Below are 16,560 nucleotides of genomic sequence, written 5' to 3'. Positions count from 1 at the left end.
GTTAGAGGCACCAGAACTGGATGCAGTGCTTCAGGTGGGGGCTCACCAGGGTAAAGCAGAGGAGCAGAATCACCTTCCTCATCCTACTGGTCACACTTCTTTTGATGCAGGCCTACACATACTTGTCTTTTGGGCTAACCAACGACCATTGCTGGCTCATGATGAGTGTCTCACCAACTGACACCCCCAAGTCCTTCTTCCCAAGGCTGCTCTCAAGCCACTCCTTGCCCAGCCTGAATTTGTGCTTGGGATTGACACGCTAGCCACCACACCCTCCTGCCACCATAAGGGGTCAGAGATGCTGTGGCACCCCCTGCCTGAACAGCCTAAAGCTCTGCCCATGGGACCCATGGACTACATCTCTCAAAAAGCCTCTGTGCTGTGGCTGGAGCCAGGGACCACCCCAGGAAACCCACCTCCACCTCCACATAGTCATGGAGCTTCTTGCAGGTGGCTGCAAAGGTCTCTGATGTCCCAAATTCGAAGTACCACAGCTTGTTCTTCATCCTGGGTCACAGACAAGCATCAGCAGCCTGCTCAGGAGCAGCACATTGCCCTAGCTGCCCCCAGAGCCACTTCTAGAGCCATTGCAACGTGGACATGAGGCATCACAGGGAGGGACCACTGGTGTGCTGTGGGACAGGGGGTGGTCAGACAAACAGGATTCTGACACCTCACAAAGGAAAAAAGTGCAGCTTCTGAGTGGTCCCTGAGCACTGGGACAGGCTGCCTTTAGCAGTTCTCAGCAGAGCTAAGCATGAGCTGCAATCCCTTGTCAGGGCTGCAGAGCAAGATGCTTGTGTCCATTTGGGCTTTTCCAGCAGGTTTTTCTGAACACAGGGATGGGGGTTGCAAGCCACAGCTCGTGCTGCCATCACACCACCTCCATGCACCTCGAGCATAGCAGAAGCAAGCTGGGACCTGCTGCCTGCCCTGCCCTGGCTGCCTGGCCTGCTTCTGCCAGTCCTGGAATTCAATGCTAATTATAAAGCATGAATGAACCTAATTGGGCATTCAGCCAGGTTCCAGCATCCTGCCATGCTGCAAGGGTCCCGAAGGAGCACCTTAGACCTCCACCACCACACGAGGGGCCCTGCCCACCAGCCACATCACACATCTGCCCTGCCACCTGCCCATCAGCACAGCCCCTTGTTCTGGTGCCCAGCAGTGGGGGGCATTCTCTCACAAAGAGCTTTCAGGGAGAACCGTGGGCAGCCCTCACCTGCTGTTGAATTTCTCCGGGTGCTTTTCCCGCATGATGTGAAAGCGGTGGGCAATGGAGGCATCCTGCAGGGAGACAGGGCACAGGGACACCCAATGAAACTCTGCCTGGGGAAATTTGGGCTGGATATCAGGGAAAACCTCTTTCCTGCAAGAGTGGCCAGGCATTGGAATGGGCTGCCCAGGGAGCTGGTGGAGTTGCCATCCCTGGAGGTGGTAACGGCCACAGCGGTGGTGGTGGTTGGACTTAATGATCTCAGAGGGCTTTTCCAATCTTAGTGACCCTGTGCTTCTCTGCAGATCCCCAGAGCTCTGCTGCTCCCAGGACTACCCCCTGGCACTGGGAAAAGCCCCTGTGGCATGGGGCTGCCATCCTCCTTAGTCTCCCTGCATTAGGAAAACACAGGAGACCACAGGTCCGAGCAGCAGAATGGGGCTTTGCCAGTGGGAGCTGTCTCAGCAAAAGCTTTAAGCAGGGGGCTCAGTGGATCTCAGTCTAACCCTGAGCATCCAACATTCTTTGAACCTCATTTAAGCTCTTTGTACACTTGTTCTTTCAACGTTTCTGGCTGGGAAATGGAGATTCCATGCCTGCTTATGCACTGATGTGCTGCCATTCCAAATGCTAATAAAACCAGAAAAACACCTGGAGATTGTGGGAAGTTGGGAATGTGAGCAAGGAAGAGCAGAGAGGAAGAGTCCCCAGCTTGAAAAGACTCAAGCTCAAACACTGAGTTTCATCACACTTAGAAAAGCTTTTATGGTCTCTGAGGAACATCACCAGCCCCTGATCTTGGGAATTAACTTGGGGCTAGATGGGAACAGAGCTAAGGATGAGTCTAGGAGGTGACAGGGAGGGAAGCACAGGAGATTGACACTCCTTGATTGCACTTGCTGGACTGGATCACTACAGCAACTTTAGGACAACCAAGGCATTTTCCACCAGCTGGGAATCCCTTGATCCAGATAGGTTTAAGGCTGAAACTGCTCTGGGGACCCAGGAGACAAATTCCCTGCTTCTTTGGCCTCTGAAACTCTTCCCTCTGCTTTGCCATGTCTGAGTGACTCTAGGACGCATGGCACAGTGCTGATTTGGGCACTGATTACCAGCCCTGAGCTGCTCTCTCTAGCTGAAACATGGGTGCCATGCTCTGGGCTGCCTCCAAGACCCATCCCTGCCCCACAGCACTCACCACCCCAATGGAGAAGTAGTTGTTGATGATGGTGGATGGGACAGGGTCTCCATTGGCCTCTCTGTCACTGGGCACGATGTCTATCTGCCAGCGGTCTAGCATGACCTCTGTGCTGTGTTCAATGTCTTTTAGGACCTTCATCAAGCTGCCTCCTTCGTAGCCTGTAAGGAAAAGAAGGTGGGCATGGTAGGATGAAGTGGAGAAGTGGAGCACAGCCAGATCTTGCAGGGCTGGCAGCAGTAGGGTGCCAAGCACTCAAAAGAGCCTGGGGCTACTGCTATGGCACCAATGAGAGACCCAGCTCATCCCTGTGGCAGGGGCATGGATTTCAGCTAGTGGCAAGACTCTCCCAGATGGAAAAGGCTGTTGGGCAGGACTTGGCTGATGGGAGTTTGGAAAGCTTTTTCTGGAAGGGGTTAGAAGCACTACCAGGAAGTATCAAGGCTGAGACAAAGCCTCGAGCCTTACCCAAAGAAGGGCAACAAAGCTGATGAAGGGTCTAGAGAACAGGTGCAGTGAGGAGCAGCTGTGGGAACTGGGGTTGTTTGGCCTGGAGAAGAGGAGGCTGGGGGAAGACCTCCTGGGTCTCTATAGCTCCCTGACAGGAGGCTGGAGCCAGGTGAGGGCTGGCCTCTTCTCCCTGCTATCAGATGAGTTGAAATAGCCTGAAATTGTGCCAGGGGAGGTTTAGTTTGGAGATTAGGGAACATTTCTTTGCTGCAAGAGTGGTCAGGCACTGGAATAGGCTGCCCAGGGAGGTGCTGCAGTCACCACCCCAATCGTGTTCAAGAAACACGTGGACGTGACACTCTGGGACGTGGTTTAGTAGCCATGATAGACTCAGGCTGAAGGTTGCACTTGATGATCTTGGAGGTCTTTTCCAACTGGAAGAGTTCTGAGATTCTATGATTCCAAGAGCCCAGAGGCCCTCCCTCGCCCAGGATGGCACCTGCCAAGCTGCAGCCACCGCAATGGGTCCTGTGTGCTGACCACCCCCCAGCAATGCTCACCCAGCCTCACCTCCTCCCCAGCGCAGGCACCTGGCCAGGTCATTGCCTGTTCCCAGGGGCAGGACAGCCACCGGAGGGTGCTTCACCAAGTTGGCCTTGTCTGTAACACAACGGGAAAGAGAACTTGGGGCCAAAAGGGCTCTTTCCTTGCTCCCCTCTATGATGCATTTTGGCCCAAAGGCAATGATGCTGGCAAGACCCTCACACTGCCCTCACCAGGAGGGCATGCTTGCAGGAGGTGGATGGGATGAGTAGTGGTGGATGATGCTGTGCAGCACCACAGCTGCTCCTCACTCACCTATGCAATCCAGGATCCAGCCCACGGTGCCATCCCCTCCACAGGCCAGGACGCGGAAATCTGGGGTGTCCCGAAAGAAGCTCAGCCTGGAGAGAGCCAGGAGAGAGAAGGGGTGACATGGGACAGCAGGGGCAGTGGGAGGGGGCAGGGGACCGGCCACAGCATCTCCATACCCTGGCGCGGGCCCGCCGCGGTCCAGGTTGTACACTTGGCGTGGGTTGAGCAGGTAGTGGAACTTGCGAAGGACCCTGAGGAAAGCGAGGCATGGGACACGCTGCAGAGGCACACAGCCCTCCAGAGAGGGGCTGCGGCAGCCCAGGGCACAGCAGCCCCTGCCCGCCCTGCGTGTGCTCCCCCAGGCAGCACCCCACCTACCGCTCCCCTTGCCTTCCTCCGCTCTTGGGGTTCACCAGCACCAGAAGGGGGTGCGTCCCAGGCCGAGGGCTGATCTGGAAGGCACAAAGCACTGCTGCCAACACCTGGCCACCATGGGACCCGGCATGCCCCCTGTGGCACGGCTCACCAGCAGCCCAGCACACCGACCCACCTGGAGTCCTTGCCCATCCACCGTGGTGGAGTTGAACTTGAAGGCCTGGCTGTCCTCAGGGCTGGTGGTGGCAGGGGAGTCACTCTCCGATCTCCGGCAGTGGGGCTGCCTGTCCTTTGGGAGCAGAGGCAGGGGCGTGTGCTCCATGCCAGGCGGGCAGTGCCACAGCCGGGGAGACAGCTCCCACTGGGACCCTGCCCATCAGCAAGGAGGGGGCCACTCACCAGGACAACAGGGCAGATGTAGGAAGGCAGCAGGATGTGGTCCCGCAGCGAGCCCCCATCACACTCCGGCTTCACGTGGGAGGCACATTTGTTGTGGAGCTGCAGGGGTCAGAGGAAGCGATGCTGGGCAGCAGACACCAGCCCATTTGGGAGCCCCACCTCATCCAGCACTGGATGTGCAGAGGGCATTGCAAGGGGTAGCTGGGCTGCCCACACCTGGTACTCACAGTGACTTGGCACCAGACACAATGCAGGCCAGTGATGCCCTGGTAGCACTTGATGCTTTTGTGGCACCTGTCGCACTTGACTGGAGAGTTGCCCTCGATCCAGGTGTGCTGCATCACCTGCCAGGCATGGAGGGGGGACATTGTGGGCACAGCACCCACCGGCCTGTGGGCACCTCCTCTCTGCTGAGCTGCCACTGTGAATGGAGAGGGTGGCTGGCCTTGCAGGGATGCTGACTGATCCAAACAAGCCCCTCACGTGGCCACCTTCTCTCTGTGCTGCTCTATACAGCACATCAGGGACACCCATTCTAAACCAGGAGCCACGGCAAACCTCACAGTCAGGGGTTCTGGTGAGTATCTAGGGGATGGAGCCTGTCTTGGCAGGCTCTGGGTGCTGGGAATGCTCCTGACCTGCTGCCCAGGACCTGTCAGGCAAATCTCAGAGGAAAAAGCCAGGAAAGACCAGAGCAGGAGACTGATGGCCCAGCTGCTGCTGGTTGTAGTGCCTGGGGGAGGGCTCCTCAGGGGACCCAGTGGCTGAGAGGCATGCTGGCCACATACTCACACTGGTGTTTCTCTTGGATTTGGTGTAGGTGCTGATGCAGGAGGCAATGTCTTTGGACACACACCTCTCGTGGACGGTGTACTTGCAGACTGGCAGGAGAGAAAAAAGTGCTCAGCCTTACAGAACCATAGAATCACAGAAACATAGAGTTGTTTTGGTTGGAAAAGACCTCTAAGATCATCAAGCCCAACCATCAACCCAACACCACCACAGCCATTAAACCATGTCCCAAAGTGCCCTGGCCAGGTTTTCTGAGCACCTGCAGGGATGACTGCAGCACCTCCCTGGGCAGCCTGTTCCAGTGCCTGAGCACTCTTGCAGCAAAGACATTTTTCCAAATATCCAACCCAAACCTTTCCTGGCCTTTTAGGCCATTCCCTCCCATCTCATCTCATGATACTGGGGAGAAGAGAGTGACCCCCACCTCACTCCAACCTCCTTTCAGGGCATTGTAGAGAGAAAGGAAGTCTTCCTTTGGCCTCCTCTTCTCCACACTGAACAACCCCAGTTCCCTCAGCTGCTCCTCACCAGACATTCTCCAGACCTCTCATCAGCTTTTTGTCACTCAGCAGCACAGGCTCTGACTCCTCTCCATTCACCCTGCAGCACCCACAGGGTTCAGCACCGATGGGGACCGATGCCCCTCCCTGGAGCACTGGGATGGGGCGAGAGCTGCCAGCCCGGGGGGCTGCGATGGGTCATGACTCACAGGAGCAGCAGAGGCCCTGCTTGCGGACCCCCAGCAGCATGGTGCGGCAGAAGTTGCAGTAGGCAGGCTTCTTGAAGTGCTTCAGCCTCCAAGCGTGCTGGCCATCGTCCTTCACGTTCTGCAGGGCAGGAGAGTGGAGGGCAAGGGGGAGTCACTGCCCTGCTGGGGGTCTCTGCCTGCTCAAGCCACCATTTGTACCAGCTTTGTGCCGCATGAAAGTCTCTGGCTTGGCACTGGGAGTTCAGTCCTAGGGGGACCATGGGCTGTCCCCTGTTCCCCTTCTCCCTGCTGTTCCCCTGACCACAGTGACTGCAGCATTCTATGATCCATGCCACTACGTTCCCCTGCTGCCCAGGTATGTCCAGCTCCTGGCACTGAGATGCAGCTTCCCATGGTCCCGCCACAGGGATGCTCTGCTGATGGCTGACAGGAGGATGACTCCACATCTGGGACCAGGCCACCACCATCAGGCACGAGTGCTTTGCAGGCACTGCTTCAAATTCCCCATTGCCTTGAATCTTCCTGCTAGGAAACCACCCCTCCGGCCTCACCCCCCACACCTTTCTGTCGGGAGCACCAGAACGGGCACCAGGGCTCGAAAACCTGGACTTTCCCTGCGAACAACCTCCCTGCGGCCAGGGATGCATTGCCGGGTGTAGGGTGCCCTCCCGTGGTCCCTGCATGCCCTCCATCACCACCCTCCTCTGCCGCCGCTGCCAGCCCCAGTCCTTCCTCCGGGAGCGGGCAGGGCAGCTGGGTGCGGCTGAGGATGGGGTCGATACTCCCCTGCAAGCACTCACCGTCTCCATCCCCAGGAGGACCAGCAAGGGAATGGTGGTCATGCCACCCCGGATCCACTCCTCCAGAGTCACAGTCCCGTCATGGTCGTAGTCAATCTCCTCCATCATCTCCTTCAAGATCTGGAGGAGGTGGAGAACGCAGTGACATGGTGATGCCTCCCGTGAACCCCAGCTCTGTCCCCACCAGCTGCTCCCAGCACCAGCACTCACAGGCTTCAGTTCAGCTGAGTCCCACTCCAGATACTCGGCCACATGCATCATCTGGTTGATGATTCGATCCAGCTCCTGAGCAGAAAGAGGACAATAGTGCCTGGCACTTAGGGACAGCTTTGGGCACAAGTAGTTTGTCCAGCCTCATCCCACAGCAGGGGACACAGCAGCCCCACAACCCAGTACCCCCAACGCTGCCCTGCTCACACACAGGGCCAGCAACACCCCACTTCTTGGGGGGTGCTGGCTGCTGCTTTCTCTTCTCAAAATCTGCCAGAAGGTAGGCAGTGAGTCTGCCCTCAGAAATGCTGCTCTGACACAACAGATCTTGTTTTGCACTGGTTCTGGAGGGAGATGCTCAAAGGACAAAAAGGACCCACCCCAGGGTGGGAGCTGTGCACGACTTTGTGTTCTCCGAAGCGCTGCGACCTGATGTGGAGCTACAGTTACTGGTGGGTGGATTTTCTCTAGCTGCTGCTGGATGCTGCAGAGCTGGCACACGTCCCCCAGCCCCACAGTCCAGCTCTGCACCAAATGCTGCTGTCTTCCTCACCGAATCAATCATAGAATCATAGAACTGTTAAGGTTGGAAAAGACCTTTGAGATCCTCAAGTCCAATCGCTCGGCCAGAGCTCACAATCCCACTACTGCTACTAAACCACGTCCCTCAGCACAATATCCTTTTGAACACCTCCAGGGATGGGGACCCCACCACCTCCCTGGGCAGCTTGCTCCTTCCTTCTTCCCTCCTCTTTTCCCCCCCTCCCCTGAGGAGGGCTTACCGAGCTGTCCAGGAGGCCATTTCCATCGGTATCATAGAGGCGAAACATAACTGCAGGGAAAGGAGAAGGCAGCTGCTGGTCAGAGCCCAGGGGCACACTGACCAGGGCTGTGGGAAGGGAGTGAGCAAGATGTGGCAGACTGTAGGATATGGGAGCAAAGCCATGTCCCTGCTGGGTGCCCCTGTGCTGGACACAGGTGCTGGCAGGCAGGTGATGGCAAGAGGGTTTTCCAAGTGCTTCTAAGGTGTCAGTCACAAGAAGTGAGCAGGAGCACTCAGCCCTGTGCCTCAGCTTGGGCAAACCCCCTCAGGCAATGCCTCCAGCCACTGCTCTCCCCTCCACCAGGTATAACTGGCAGCTCAAGGCCCCAGGGTCTCACTTACACTCCAGCTTGTCTTCTGCACGTCCCCTCTCCAGCAGGGACAGGTAGCAGACAATGTCCTTCAGATGGACCACTTGAGCCAGTGGGGTAGGTGGAGGTGCGGGAGTAGCTTTCAGGGAGCCATGGCTCTTCCTCAGGCTGAAGGGCAACCTCTTCTCCATACTCCTCATGCCTGCAGGCAGGGACATGGACAGGGTGAAGAAGACAAGGCACAGGAGAGCAAGGAGCGGTCCCCAGCAGCCACCCATCTGGAACAGGGTGGGCAAGGAGCAGAGGGGGTAAGGCTGAGTACAGGAATAGGACTGGACACATGAAGAGGACACTGCACTGGGTTATGTCACAGGAGCAGGACTGCACATGTGAAGGGGACACTGGGCTGGGCAGCGTGACAGGAGCAGGGCTGAACACTGCCAGTTGGTCCCTGAGGCACAGACTTCCACATCTCTGGCACTGCAGCCGTGGGCAGGGTGAGCGGTGGGAGCCCACAGAGATGTGCCCTGCTGGTGCCTAGCACCCAGGCAGGAGGAGAGAGAAACTCGTCTGGCAGCAGCAGCAGCTCTTGGGGCTGCCAGGCCAGCCCACGCCGGCGGGTGCCCGTGCTGCCGGCAGCCTTCGGCAGATGGCTGCTCCTGGCACAGGGGCCCTTCCTAGCTCTCCCCTTGCCGGTGCTGGCAGGAGCTGGGCTGGTGGCAGCTGTGACTCACCGCTCCAATCCCCCCTCACTGGGAGCTGCAGCCAGGTAATTGAGACATTGATGGGATCAGGGGCTTCAGTTTGCAAAGCAAAGATGTGAAGACACCAGGAAGCCACTGAGTTTGGAAGGCCACATCCACTGCACCATGTCACAGAGTCACACAAACATTCAGGTTGGAAAAGACCTTCAGGATCACCAAGTCCAACCAGCATCTCTACTTTACAAGGTTCACCCTAAACCATATCCCCAAGCACCATATCCCAACAGCTTTTAAACACATCCAGGGCTGGTGACAAAACCACCTCTCTGGGCAGCCCATTCCAATACCTGACCACATGTGTCTGCACCACCGGCAGCTCCGTGGCTTGGGAAACCAGGAAGGCACTGTCACTGCCCGTGTCCCCTCTGGAGATCTAGCCAAGCTCACCTGAGGATTGAGGGCTGAGCAGGGACCCAGAGATCTTTGAAGAGCCTGAGGAGTTGTGAGCAGAAAGGGTGCCAGTGGTGGACTTCTGGGAGGATGATCTGGACCAGCTGGGGGAGGTGTTGGGGATGGATGCTGGGGTGAGGGATGCTGGCTGTGGCTCAGCTGCGTTGCTCTGGCAGCTCTTGGGCTCAGGAGCATGTCGTCCCAGAGCACTAAGGAGCATTTTCCCGTTGATCCCTGCAATGCAGACAGATTCCCCTTGCCAGTGTGACACCAAGGTTCCTGTGCCTGGCAAGCCCCTTACTCAATGAACCCTGCCTGGTTGCCAGTTGCTCATATGGAGATCCCCCAGATTGGCATCTCAGCCCCAGGGCTCTTCAGCAGTCCCTCACCCCTCTGCCTGGTGCAGCAGCTCCAAGAATATCCTGTCCCAGCTGCCATGGTGCCTGAGACAGGGCACGTAGGATATGGTACCATGCCACCATTCTTCAACATGGCAGCCAAGAATCCCAGGAGGGTTCTCCCTGTTCTTTTGCAGGTTACACCTTTCAGCAAATGTCTCCAATCCCCTGGGGCAGGAGCTGGCAGAAGCTGGGTGCCTGGTACACACTCCCTGCCCTGGGTGTAGCCAGGCACTCAGAGGCTGCCCACACTGGTACCTGTGACAGGGGCATAAGCCATCCCTGTCTGGATGCAGATGCCATCATAAAGTGATTTGGGCTCTGAATGCACAGCGGAATAAGGTAATGATGCCCTGTGGGTCCCTTCCCCTGGGTAAAGCCCTCTCCTCCTTGAAGTAGCACAGAGGCCTGGGAGCCCCATCTGCTGACCCCAACACCACCCACTGCAGGTGCCATCCCACAGTCTTTGTCCTTACAGGGCGGTGTGGGAGTGATCCAGACACGCTGCCGTGCCACGCTGCCAGCTACGGCGTGCCTGGCTGGGTGGCAGGGGCAGAGCTGGCTCACCGAGGTTGTTGAGCTGTGAGATGCCGGAGCTCTGGCGCTGGGCTTCAGGGGAGGCTTGGCATATCTTACGCCTGAAGGAGGTGAAGAGGTGCTGGCAAAGCTCCTCGGGCACATCTGCCTCCAAGTAGGTCTTCATGAAGAGGCGAAAGCCCTCATAGTCGATGGGCTAGGGAGGGGACAGAGAAGAAGGGCAGAGGTTCCCTGAGCACGCTGCGTTGATGCCAAGCTGCTGGCAGTGTTGCGACTCCTGTGCCCAGCCTCTGCCTGGCAAGGACATGCCCCGGAATTCTCTCAGCAAGGCAGCCTGCAGCCAACCCAGGACAGCAGCATGCCACTGGGACGGGCACACAGCAAGCCTGGTCCCCAGGACAGCCAGGAGCAGCATGAGTGTAACCTGCCACCTGTGGGAACACCTTTCCCAGTCCCAGGAGCACGGCCATGGTGAGGAGCAGACAGACAGACAGATGATCTGCCTTCTGGCTGTTTTCAGCTGGGGGATGTGGGCTAGGGGAGCTGGGGTGTCTGGGAGCTGCCAGCAGAGTGGAGAGAGGCTGGAGGGGACAGGGCCATACCTGTTCAGGGTTGTACTTCGACAGCACACCGTCCCCATGGAACTCCTCCAGGACATCCTTGAGCTTCTTTGTGGAGTCTGTGGAGACAAAGACATTTTGCTAAGCGTGGTGCCAACAAGTCCTCTTCACCATTAGACCCCCGGCAGGATGGTGGAGATAAGTTTATCTGCTGAATATACAATTTCTGATCCTTCCTTGCCTGGGAAGAGGCCACCCATGCCCTGCTTTCCCCACAGATCACAGGCTCACAGGATGTTAGGGGTCGGAAGGGACACAAGGAGATCATCCAGTCCAACCCCCCTGCCAGAGCAGGACAATGCTATCTAACACAGATCACAGAGGAACACATCCAGACAGGCCCTGAAAGCCTCCAGAGAAGAAGACTCCACAACCAGAAGTTATACTGGTGGGCTGGGCTGGGTCCTCTTCCCCTGTCTGTATAAAATAATGGCAGACCCAGGGCAATGCCATGGTGCTGAACAAGGGAAGCCCAGACCACTCCCCAGGCCCAGCTGGCATGATGCTGAGCATCAAGCCTGCCTGTCCCTGCCCTGCCCCTCTGCGCTGGCTTTTGGTAGATGTCCCCTGCTGACAATCCCTTGGCAGCCCACCTCATGCCTAGACCCTACTCTGGGTTGGCCACCTCCAAAGGATGGGCAGCACTGGCATTGCTCAGTGTCAACTTCCAAGCCATTTAGGAAATGTCTCCTAAGTTTCCCTGGCTGGGTGCCCTCAAAGTTGAGTGTCTGGAGGGACACTGATCCTTCCAAAATTCACAAATAAGGGCAAAATGGCCAAAAACCACCAAAGGGAGGGGATGTCAACCTCTGAACTCCAGATGTATTTCTGGGCATGTCCACTGAGTAAGGCTCTTGGACAGGACAGCCCCGTTGGCTGCTGTGAGATCCTCTCCCCAAGCAAGGGGCTGTACTGGCTCCTGCTCCCCCCAGCCCTCTGCTGGGAATGGAGCTTGACATTGGCCCACAACTGCCCAGGATACCTGGGACAGGTCTGAGGGTCACAGAGCACAGCTAGGGGCCAGCAGGTGCCCAACAAGGGGTCTCCTGGCCGAAGGGCTGGGGAGGACTTGTGGGAGGACCTGTGAGGCTCCCAGGGAGGGGGCAGCTACTGCTGCAGTCTTGCTCCCCACGCTCTGGCCGAGGCGATGCAAATGCCAGGCGCGTTCTGGGCTGGGCATCGCAGATGGTGCTGCGCGTCTGAGTCACCAGCGCTGCGCCCACTCTTCCTGGAGCAGCAGGAGGAGATGCAGCAGGAACGCTGCACACATGCCTCTGCCCGCAGCCCTGCCAGCCCACCTGCAATGGGATACCTGGCAGGGTCACAGGGGCTGGCAGCAGCTCACACAGGGCTGTTTGGACTGGCAGACTGCATCTCCACAGGCTTATCTCTGCCTACAATGCACAGGAGCCCTGAACACAACCCTGGGGAGCTCACAAAGGTCCCTTTAACTCCCAGTCCTCTCCTCCACAGCTACAGCACCCCTAAAAAGCAATGCCCCTGAGACTGCAAACCCTTTCTGCCTTCATCCTGCAATTCTGCCTGCATTTCCTGCCCTGCTCTCAGCACCTCAAAGAATCACAGGGTGCCAGGTTGGCAGGGACTGCAATGATCATCTGGTCCAACCTTTCTAGGCAGTGGTGTAGTTGAAATGAGCTGGTCCAGCACCCTGTCAAAATGACTCTTTAAACTGTCCAGTGCAGGAGGATCCACTGCTTCCCTTGGCAGACGCTTCCAGTGTCTGACTGGTTTTATGGGGAAACATTTCCTTCTGGAGTCCAATGGGAAATCTCCCCAGGAGTAACACGTACCCATTACCCTGCCCAAGCCACACCACCTCTCCACCACCTGCCACAACTGCACGCTGGCTTTCCAGGAGGCAGGACCTCGAGGGCTTGAGTTTGGACCCATGACTCCCTCCACAGCTGTTTACAACCCCAGAACCGCCCCCGGCACCACCGCGATCCTCCTCTTCTTGGCAGGAGCTGCAGGAGAGGCTCACTCTGCAAAAGCACTGAGATTACTGCAGAGGGCTGGCAGCCCAAGGCGGGTGGCGGAGCCGCTCCTGTGTCTGGGCAAAGGCAGCCTGCCTTCCTCGCCGGCATCCTGCTGCACTGCCAGGCGTGGGAGCTGGCCGCCTCCGGAGGCGCTGCGCCACGCCCATCCGTGCAGCCCCCGGAGGATGCTGAAGCCTCCGGAGCACGCAGGCACGGACACCCCTCTCTGTCACACCCCACCAGCCAGCACTGCGAGGCAGGGACGCTCTCACCCTCTCCATCCGTCTAGATGGCTCTGCTGGAATAGGTCCAGAGGAGGCCAGGAAAATGATCAAAGGGCTGGAGCACCTCTCCTACGATGAGAGGATGGAAGAATTTGGGCTGTCCAGCCTGGAGAAGAAAACGGCCTAGAGCTGCACTTCAATATCTGAAGGGGACCTACGAGAAGGCTGGGGAGGAACTGTTTAGAAGAGCTTGTGGTGATAGAAGAGGGGCAATGGCTTGAAACTGGAGCAGGTAGATTTAGGTTGGACATCAGAGAGCTCTTCACAATGAGAGTGATGAAACACTGGAACAGGTTGCCCAGGGATGTGGTTGAGGTCCCATCCTGGGAGACATTCAGGCTCAGAGACTTGATGTGACCCTGGGCAGCCTTCAGGATCAGAGACTTGATGTGACCCTGGGCAGCCTAATCTAGTTGGAGATGTCCCTGCAGACTGCAGGGGGGTTGGCCAAGACAACCTTTGAAGGTCCCTTCCAACCCAAGACAGTCTGTGAATCTAGATCTCCAGGAGGACAGGAAGGACATGTAGGACACCAGTCCAGCACAGATCAGCAGGACTTCTAACACCTGTCTCCAGGAGGGGGGGGTGGAGGGCACAGGGTACTCACAGTCTGTGTACTGCTGGAGCTGGGCAAACTCAGTGGGGCTGAGTGAGATCCAGCCACCATCCCCCATCTTCAGGCAGCAGGGCCCCAAGGCAGGGCCACGAAGCACAGTGCTTGCCGTGCCAGGTGGGCTGCTGGAGGTGCCAGTCGGCTTCTCAGTCACATTGGCACTGCCAGGGGTGCAGCAGGCTCTTGGCTGGCTGCCACCATCCTGCTCAGGCCCCAGGTAGCAAATCTCAGAGCTTCAAAGCACAGGGTCAGCACCTTCCTTCCTAGAGTAGGGATACAAAGAGAGGAGAGGGTCAGTGGTGTCCTGCCACGGCTGCCCTCAGGGGGACAATCACCTGCAGCAGTTGGGGCCACGGCAGCTGGCATGGGTACGTCAGCTTGGAATGGGTCACAAGGCTGCTTTGCCAGCTGGAGAGGGCTCCCCATCATGGCAGAGGGGGATCCCTGGTCCATGGGAGCAGAAAGGGGAGCCTCCATCCACAGCAGGGGTCTGGCAGAAAGGGGGGTGAGGGCAAGGAGGGACACAGAGCATCTCATCAGAGAACCCTGCCTGGGGCTTGGTACCCTCAGGGGAACCTCTCTGTCATGAAGCCAGCTCGGTGCCAACTGCAGCAGGCAGAGCTTATGGTGGCTGAAAGAGGTGGCTCAGCAGAAGCAAGGGGGACACCACGGGCAGGGAAAGGAGCTTGTCGCCTTATTTACCCCCCGCGTTCTCCAGGGGAACACAGCAGAAGGAAGGACACAATTAATTAGAGAAGGTGCAGTGCCTGCAGGCAGGGGATCTAACCAGTGGAAATTCCCAGCTCCTGGCTCCATCTCCAAGGCTGGTGGTGACCTTTAGCTGGCTCTGTCACTGAGAAACACCACAAATTCAAACCAGGCTGAAAGGGAGCCTGCTCAGGCTGGAAAAACCTGCACCACCAAGGAAGTGTCAGAGGACTTCCAACCAATTAGCCACCTCGAGCCCATCCAGCTGCAGGCTTTAACATTTATTAGCGTCTTCGCTTAAGCAAATTGGTTGTGGAGGGCAGGGGCAGCTGCCCTTCAAGGTGGCTGCTCTTCAAGGAGTGGATTACAGCAGTCTGATCTCGATTACAGAGCCATCTCCCTGCTCAATATTGGCTCCCAGTTTGCTCCAGCCTGAGCTGATGAACTGGAGCAAGTGAGGCATGGGTGAGCTGGGAAGAACTACACAACCTGGGGCGATGCTCGGGGGCATCTGTGTCCTCCCTGGCTGGCTGGACTGCCCACAGCCATTTTTTCATTCAGTGGAAAACTGTGACTAAGTGAGAGAGTCATTCTGGTCTACCAGGTCCCACATGCCTCACCAATCCCATCTGGTGTCCCTAGGGACAGTGGCACATGCAGCAGTGGCATGCACTTAACTCTTCATCTCAGAACTTCCTCCCACCACTGGCCTCTGGGATAGAACTTCTCCTTCAGCCAAGCCATACAGGGCAGCCCCAGCAGTGGCAAATAGATGTGACCACCTTGATGGGGTTTTCAGAATGCAATGTGGGGAGCACTGCTGCTCTGTTCCCAGCAAACCCCATTCTTTCACCTTACCTTAGCTTTAACTCCAGCCACTGTGAATGATAGAATCATGGAACCTTCTGGTTGGAAAAGACCTCTAAGATCACCAAGTCCAACCACAGAATCATAGAATCAATCAGGTTGGAAGAGACCTCCAAGATCATCCAGTCCAACCTAGCACCCAGCCCTATCCAGTCAACCAGACCATGGCACTAAGTGCCTCATCCAGGCTTTGCTTGAACACCTCCAGGGATGGTGACTCCACCACCTCCCTGGGCAGCCCATTCCAATGCCAATCACTCTCTCTGCCAACAACTTCCTCCTAACATCCAGCCTAGACCTACCCCAGCACAACTTGAGACTGTGTCCCCTTGTTCTATTGCTGGTTGCCTGGGAGAAGAGGCCACCCCCCACCTGGCTACAGCCTCCCTTCAGGTAGTTGTAGACAGTAGTAAGATCACCCCTGAGCCTCCTCTTCTCCAGGCTAAACAACCCCAGCTCCCTCAGCCTCTCCTCATAGGGTTTGTGTTCCATCACAACCACCAAACCATGGCCCAAAGTGCCATGTCCCCACATTTCTTGAACACCTCCACAGATGGTGCCTCCACTACCCCCCTGAGCCATGGTCCACAGGCTAATCCCAGTGATGGCAGAGGAGGGAGCACTGCAAACCCCTCCTTGGGGCTGCCAGGAGGATGCTGACACTTGGGCAAGCAGCACAAGGCTAAGCACCCGGCTGGGTGGCACATGAGGTGTCCTCCAGCCACGGGGAGTGACTACACATCTGGAGAGAAGCCCACCAAAGCCTGGGCATACACCTGCTGAATGACCCTCCTGAGAGCTGCTGGGCACTGCAGCTGCTCCACTGCCAGGATCTACTCCAGCCCTCTGCCATCTGGGGCCAGTTGGTGGGTCGGGAGGGGTTGGTTTGCCTTGCACAAATTTTGCCCAGTATGAAGCCAGTATGGAGCTGGCTAGGAGGATGCTCTCTGAGAACTGGGCAGATGCCACAGCCCAGGAAAGCTCCTGCCCCTCTCAACCTCATCTGATAGCAGAGAACAGCCCCAGGGTGCAGTGCTGCTGAGGCTTTGTCCCATTGCCTGGGACTTCTTAGTTGCAGCTCAACGTGGCTCTGAAGCTGCTGGGAGCAGAGTTGAACTGACAGGGCCCTGGGAATCCCCCAAGGTGGTCCTAGGCTGATGCTTGGACTTGATGATCTTAGAGGTCTTTTCCCACTGAAACAGTTCTATGATCCTGTGATGCTTCTGCTGCTCCTGCCCAGGGCC

At 57.3% G+C, this 16,560-nt stretch overlaps 1 protein-coding gene across 2 annotated transcripts in view; it reads right to left on the bottom strand.

Moving 5' to 3' along the window:
- The window catches only part of LOC135187180 (diacylglycerol kinase beta-like), a 32,656-nt gene that overhangs the window by 11,438 nt on the left and 4,658 nt on the right, over positions 1 to 16,560 (bottom strand). Inside the window, exons 2-21 of one of the 2 annotated variants that reach the window (XM_064165707.1) lie at positions 13,736 to 14,004; positions 10,830 to 10,906; positions 10,258 to 10,423; positions 9,290 to 9,526; positions 8,170 to 8,340; positions 7,787 to 7,836; positions 7,005 to 7,079; positions 6,795 to 6,914; positions 5,995 to 6,112; positions 5,286 to 5,374; positions 4,721 to 4,837; positions 4,494 to 4,592; positions 4,270 to 4,383; positions 4,098 to 4,171; positions 3,896 to 3,970; positions 3,723 to 3,808; positions 3,435 to 3,524; positions 2,415 to 2,575; positions 1,223 to 1,287; positions 417 to 507 (exon numbers count right to left, since the gene is read on the bottom strand). In XM_064165707.1, coding sequence (XP_064021777.1) covers positions 417 to 507; positions 1,223 to 1,287; positions 2,415 to 2,575; positions 3,435 to 3,524; positions 3,723 to 3,808; positions 3,896 to 3,970; positions 4,098 to 4,171; positions 4,270 to 4,383; positions 4,494 to 4,592; positions 4,721 to 4,837; positions 5,286 to 5,374; positions 5,995 to 6,112; positions 6,795 to 6,914; positions 7,005 to 7,079; positions 7,787 to 7,836; positions 8,170 to 8,340; positions 9,290 to 9,526; positions 10,258 to 10,423; positions 10,830 to 10,906; positions 13,736 to 13,802 — 2,142 coding nt within the window. In that variant the 5' untranslated portion in view covers positions 13,803 to 14,004. Of the gene's footprint in view, positions 1 to 416; positions 508 to 1,222; positions 1,288 to 2,414; positions 2,576 to 3,434; positions 3,525 to 3,722; positions 3,809 to 3,895; positions 3,971 to 4,097; positions 4,172 to 4,269; positions 4,384 to 4,493; positions 4,593 to 4,720; positions 4,838 to 5,285; positions 5,375 to 5,994; positions 6,113 to 6,794; positions 6,915 to 7,004; positions 7,080 to 7,786; positions 7,837 to 8,169; positions 8,341 to 9,289; positions 9,527 to 10,166; positions 10,188 to 10,257; positions 10,424 to 10,829; positions 10,907 to 13,735; positions 14,005 to 16,560 lie in introns of those variants that run through there. The other variant, XM_064165708.1, reaches the window with a different exon arrangement.

Source organism: Pogoniulus pusillus, chromosome 26 (genome assembly GCF_015220805.1).
Source record: "Pogoniulus pusillus isolate bPogPus1 chromosome 26, bPogPus1.pri, whole genome shotgun sequence".
NCBI classification, from domain to species: domain Eukaryota; kingdom Metazoa; phylum Chordata; class Aves; order Piciformes; family Lybiidae; genus Pogoniulus; species Pogoniulus pusillus.
Note: the sequence above shows the minus strand (reverse complement) of the source record. Positions and strands in the feature narration are given on the sequence as shown.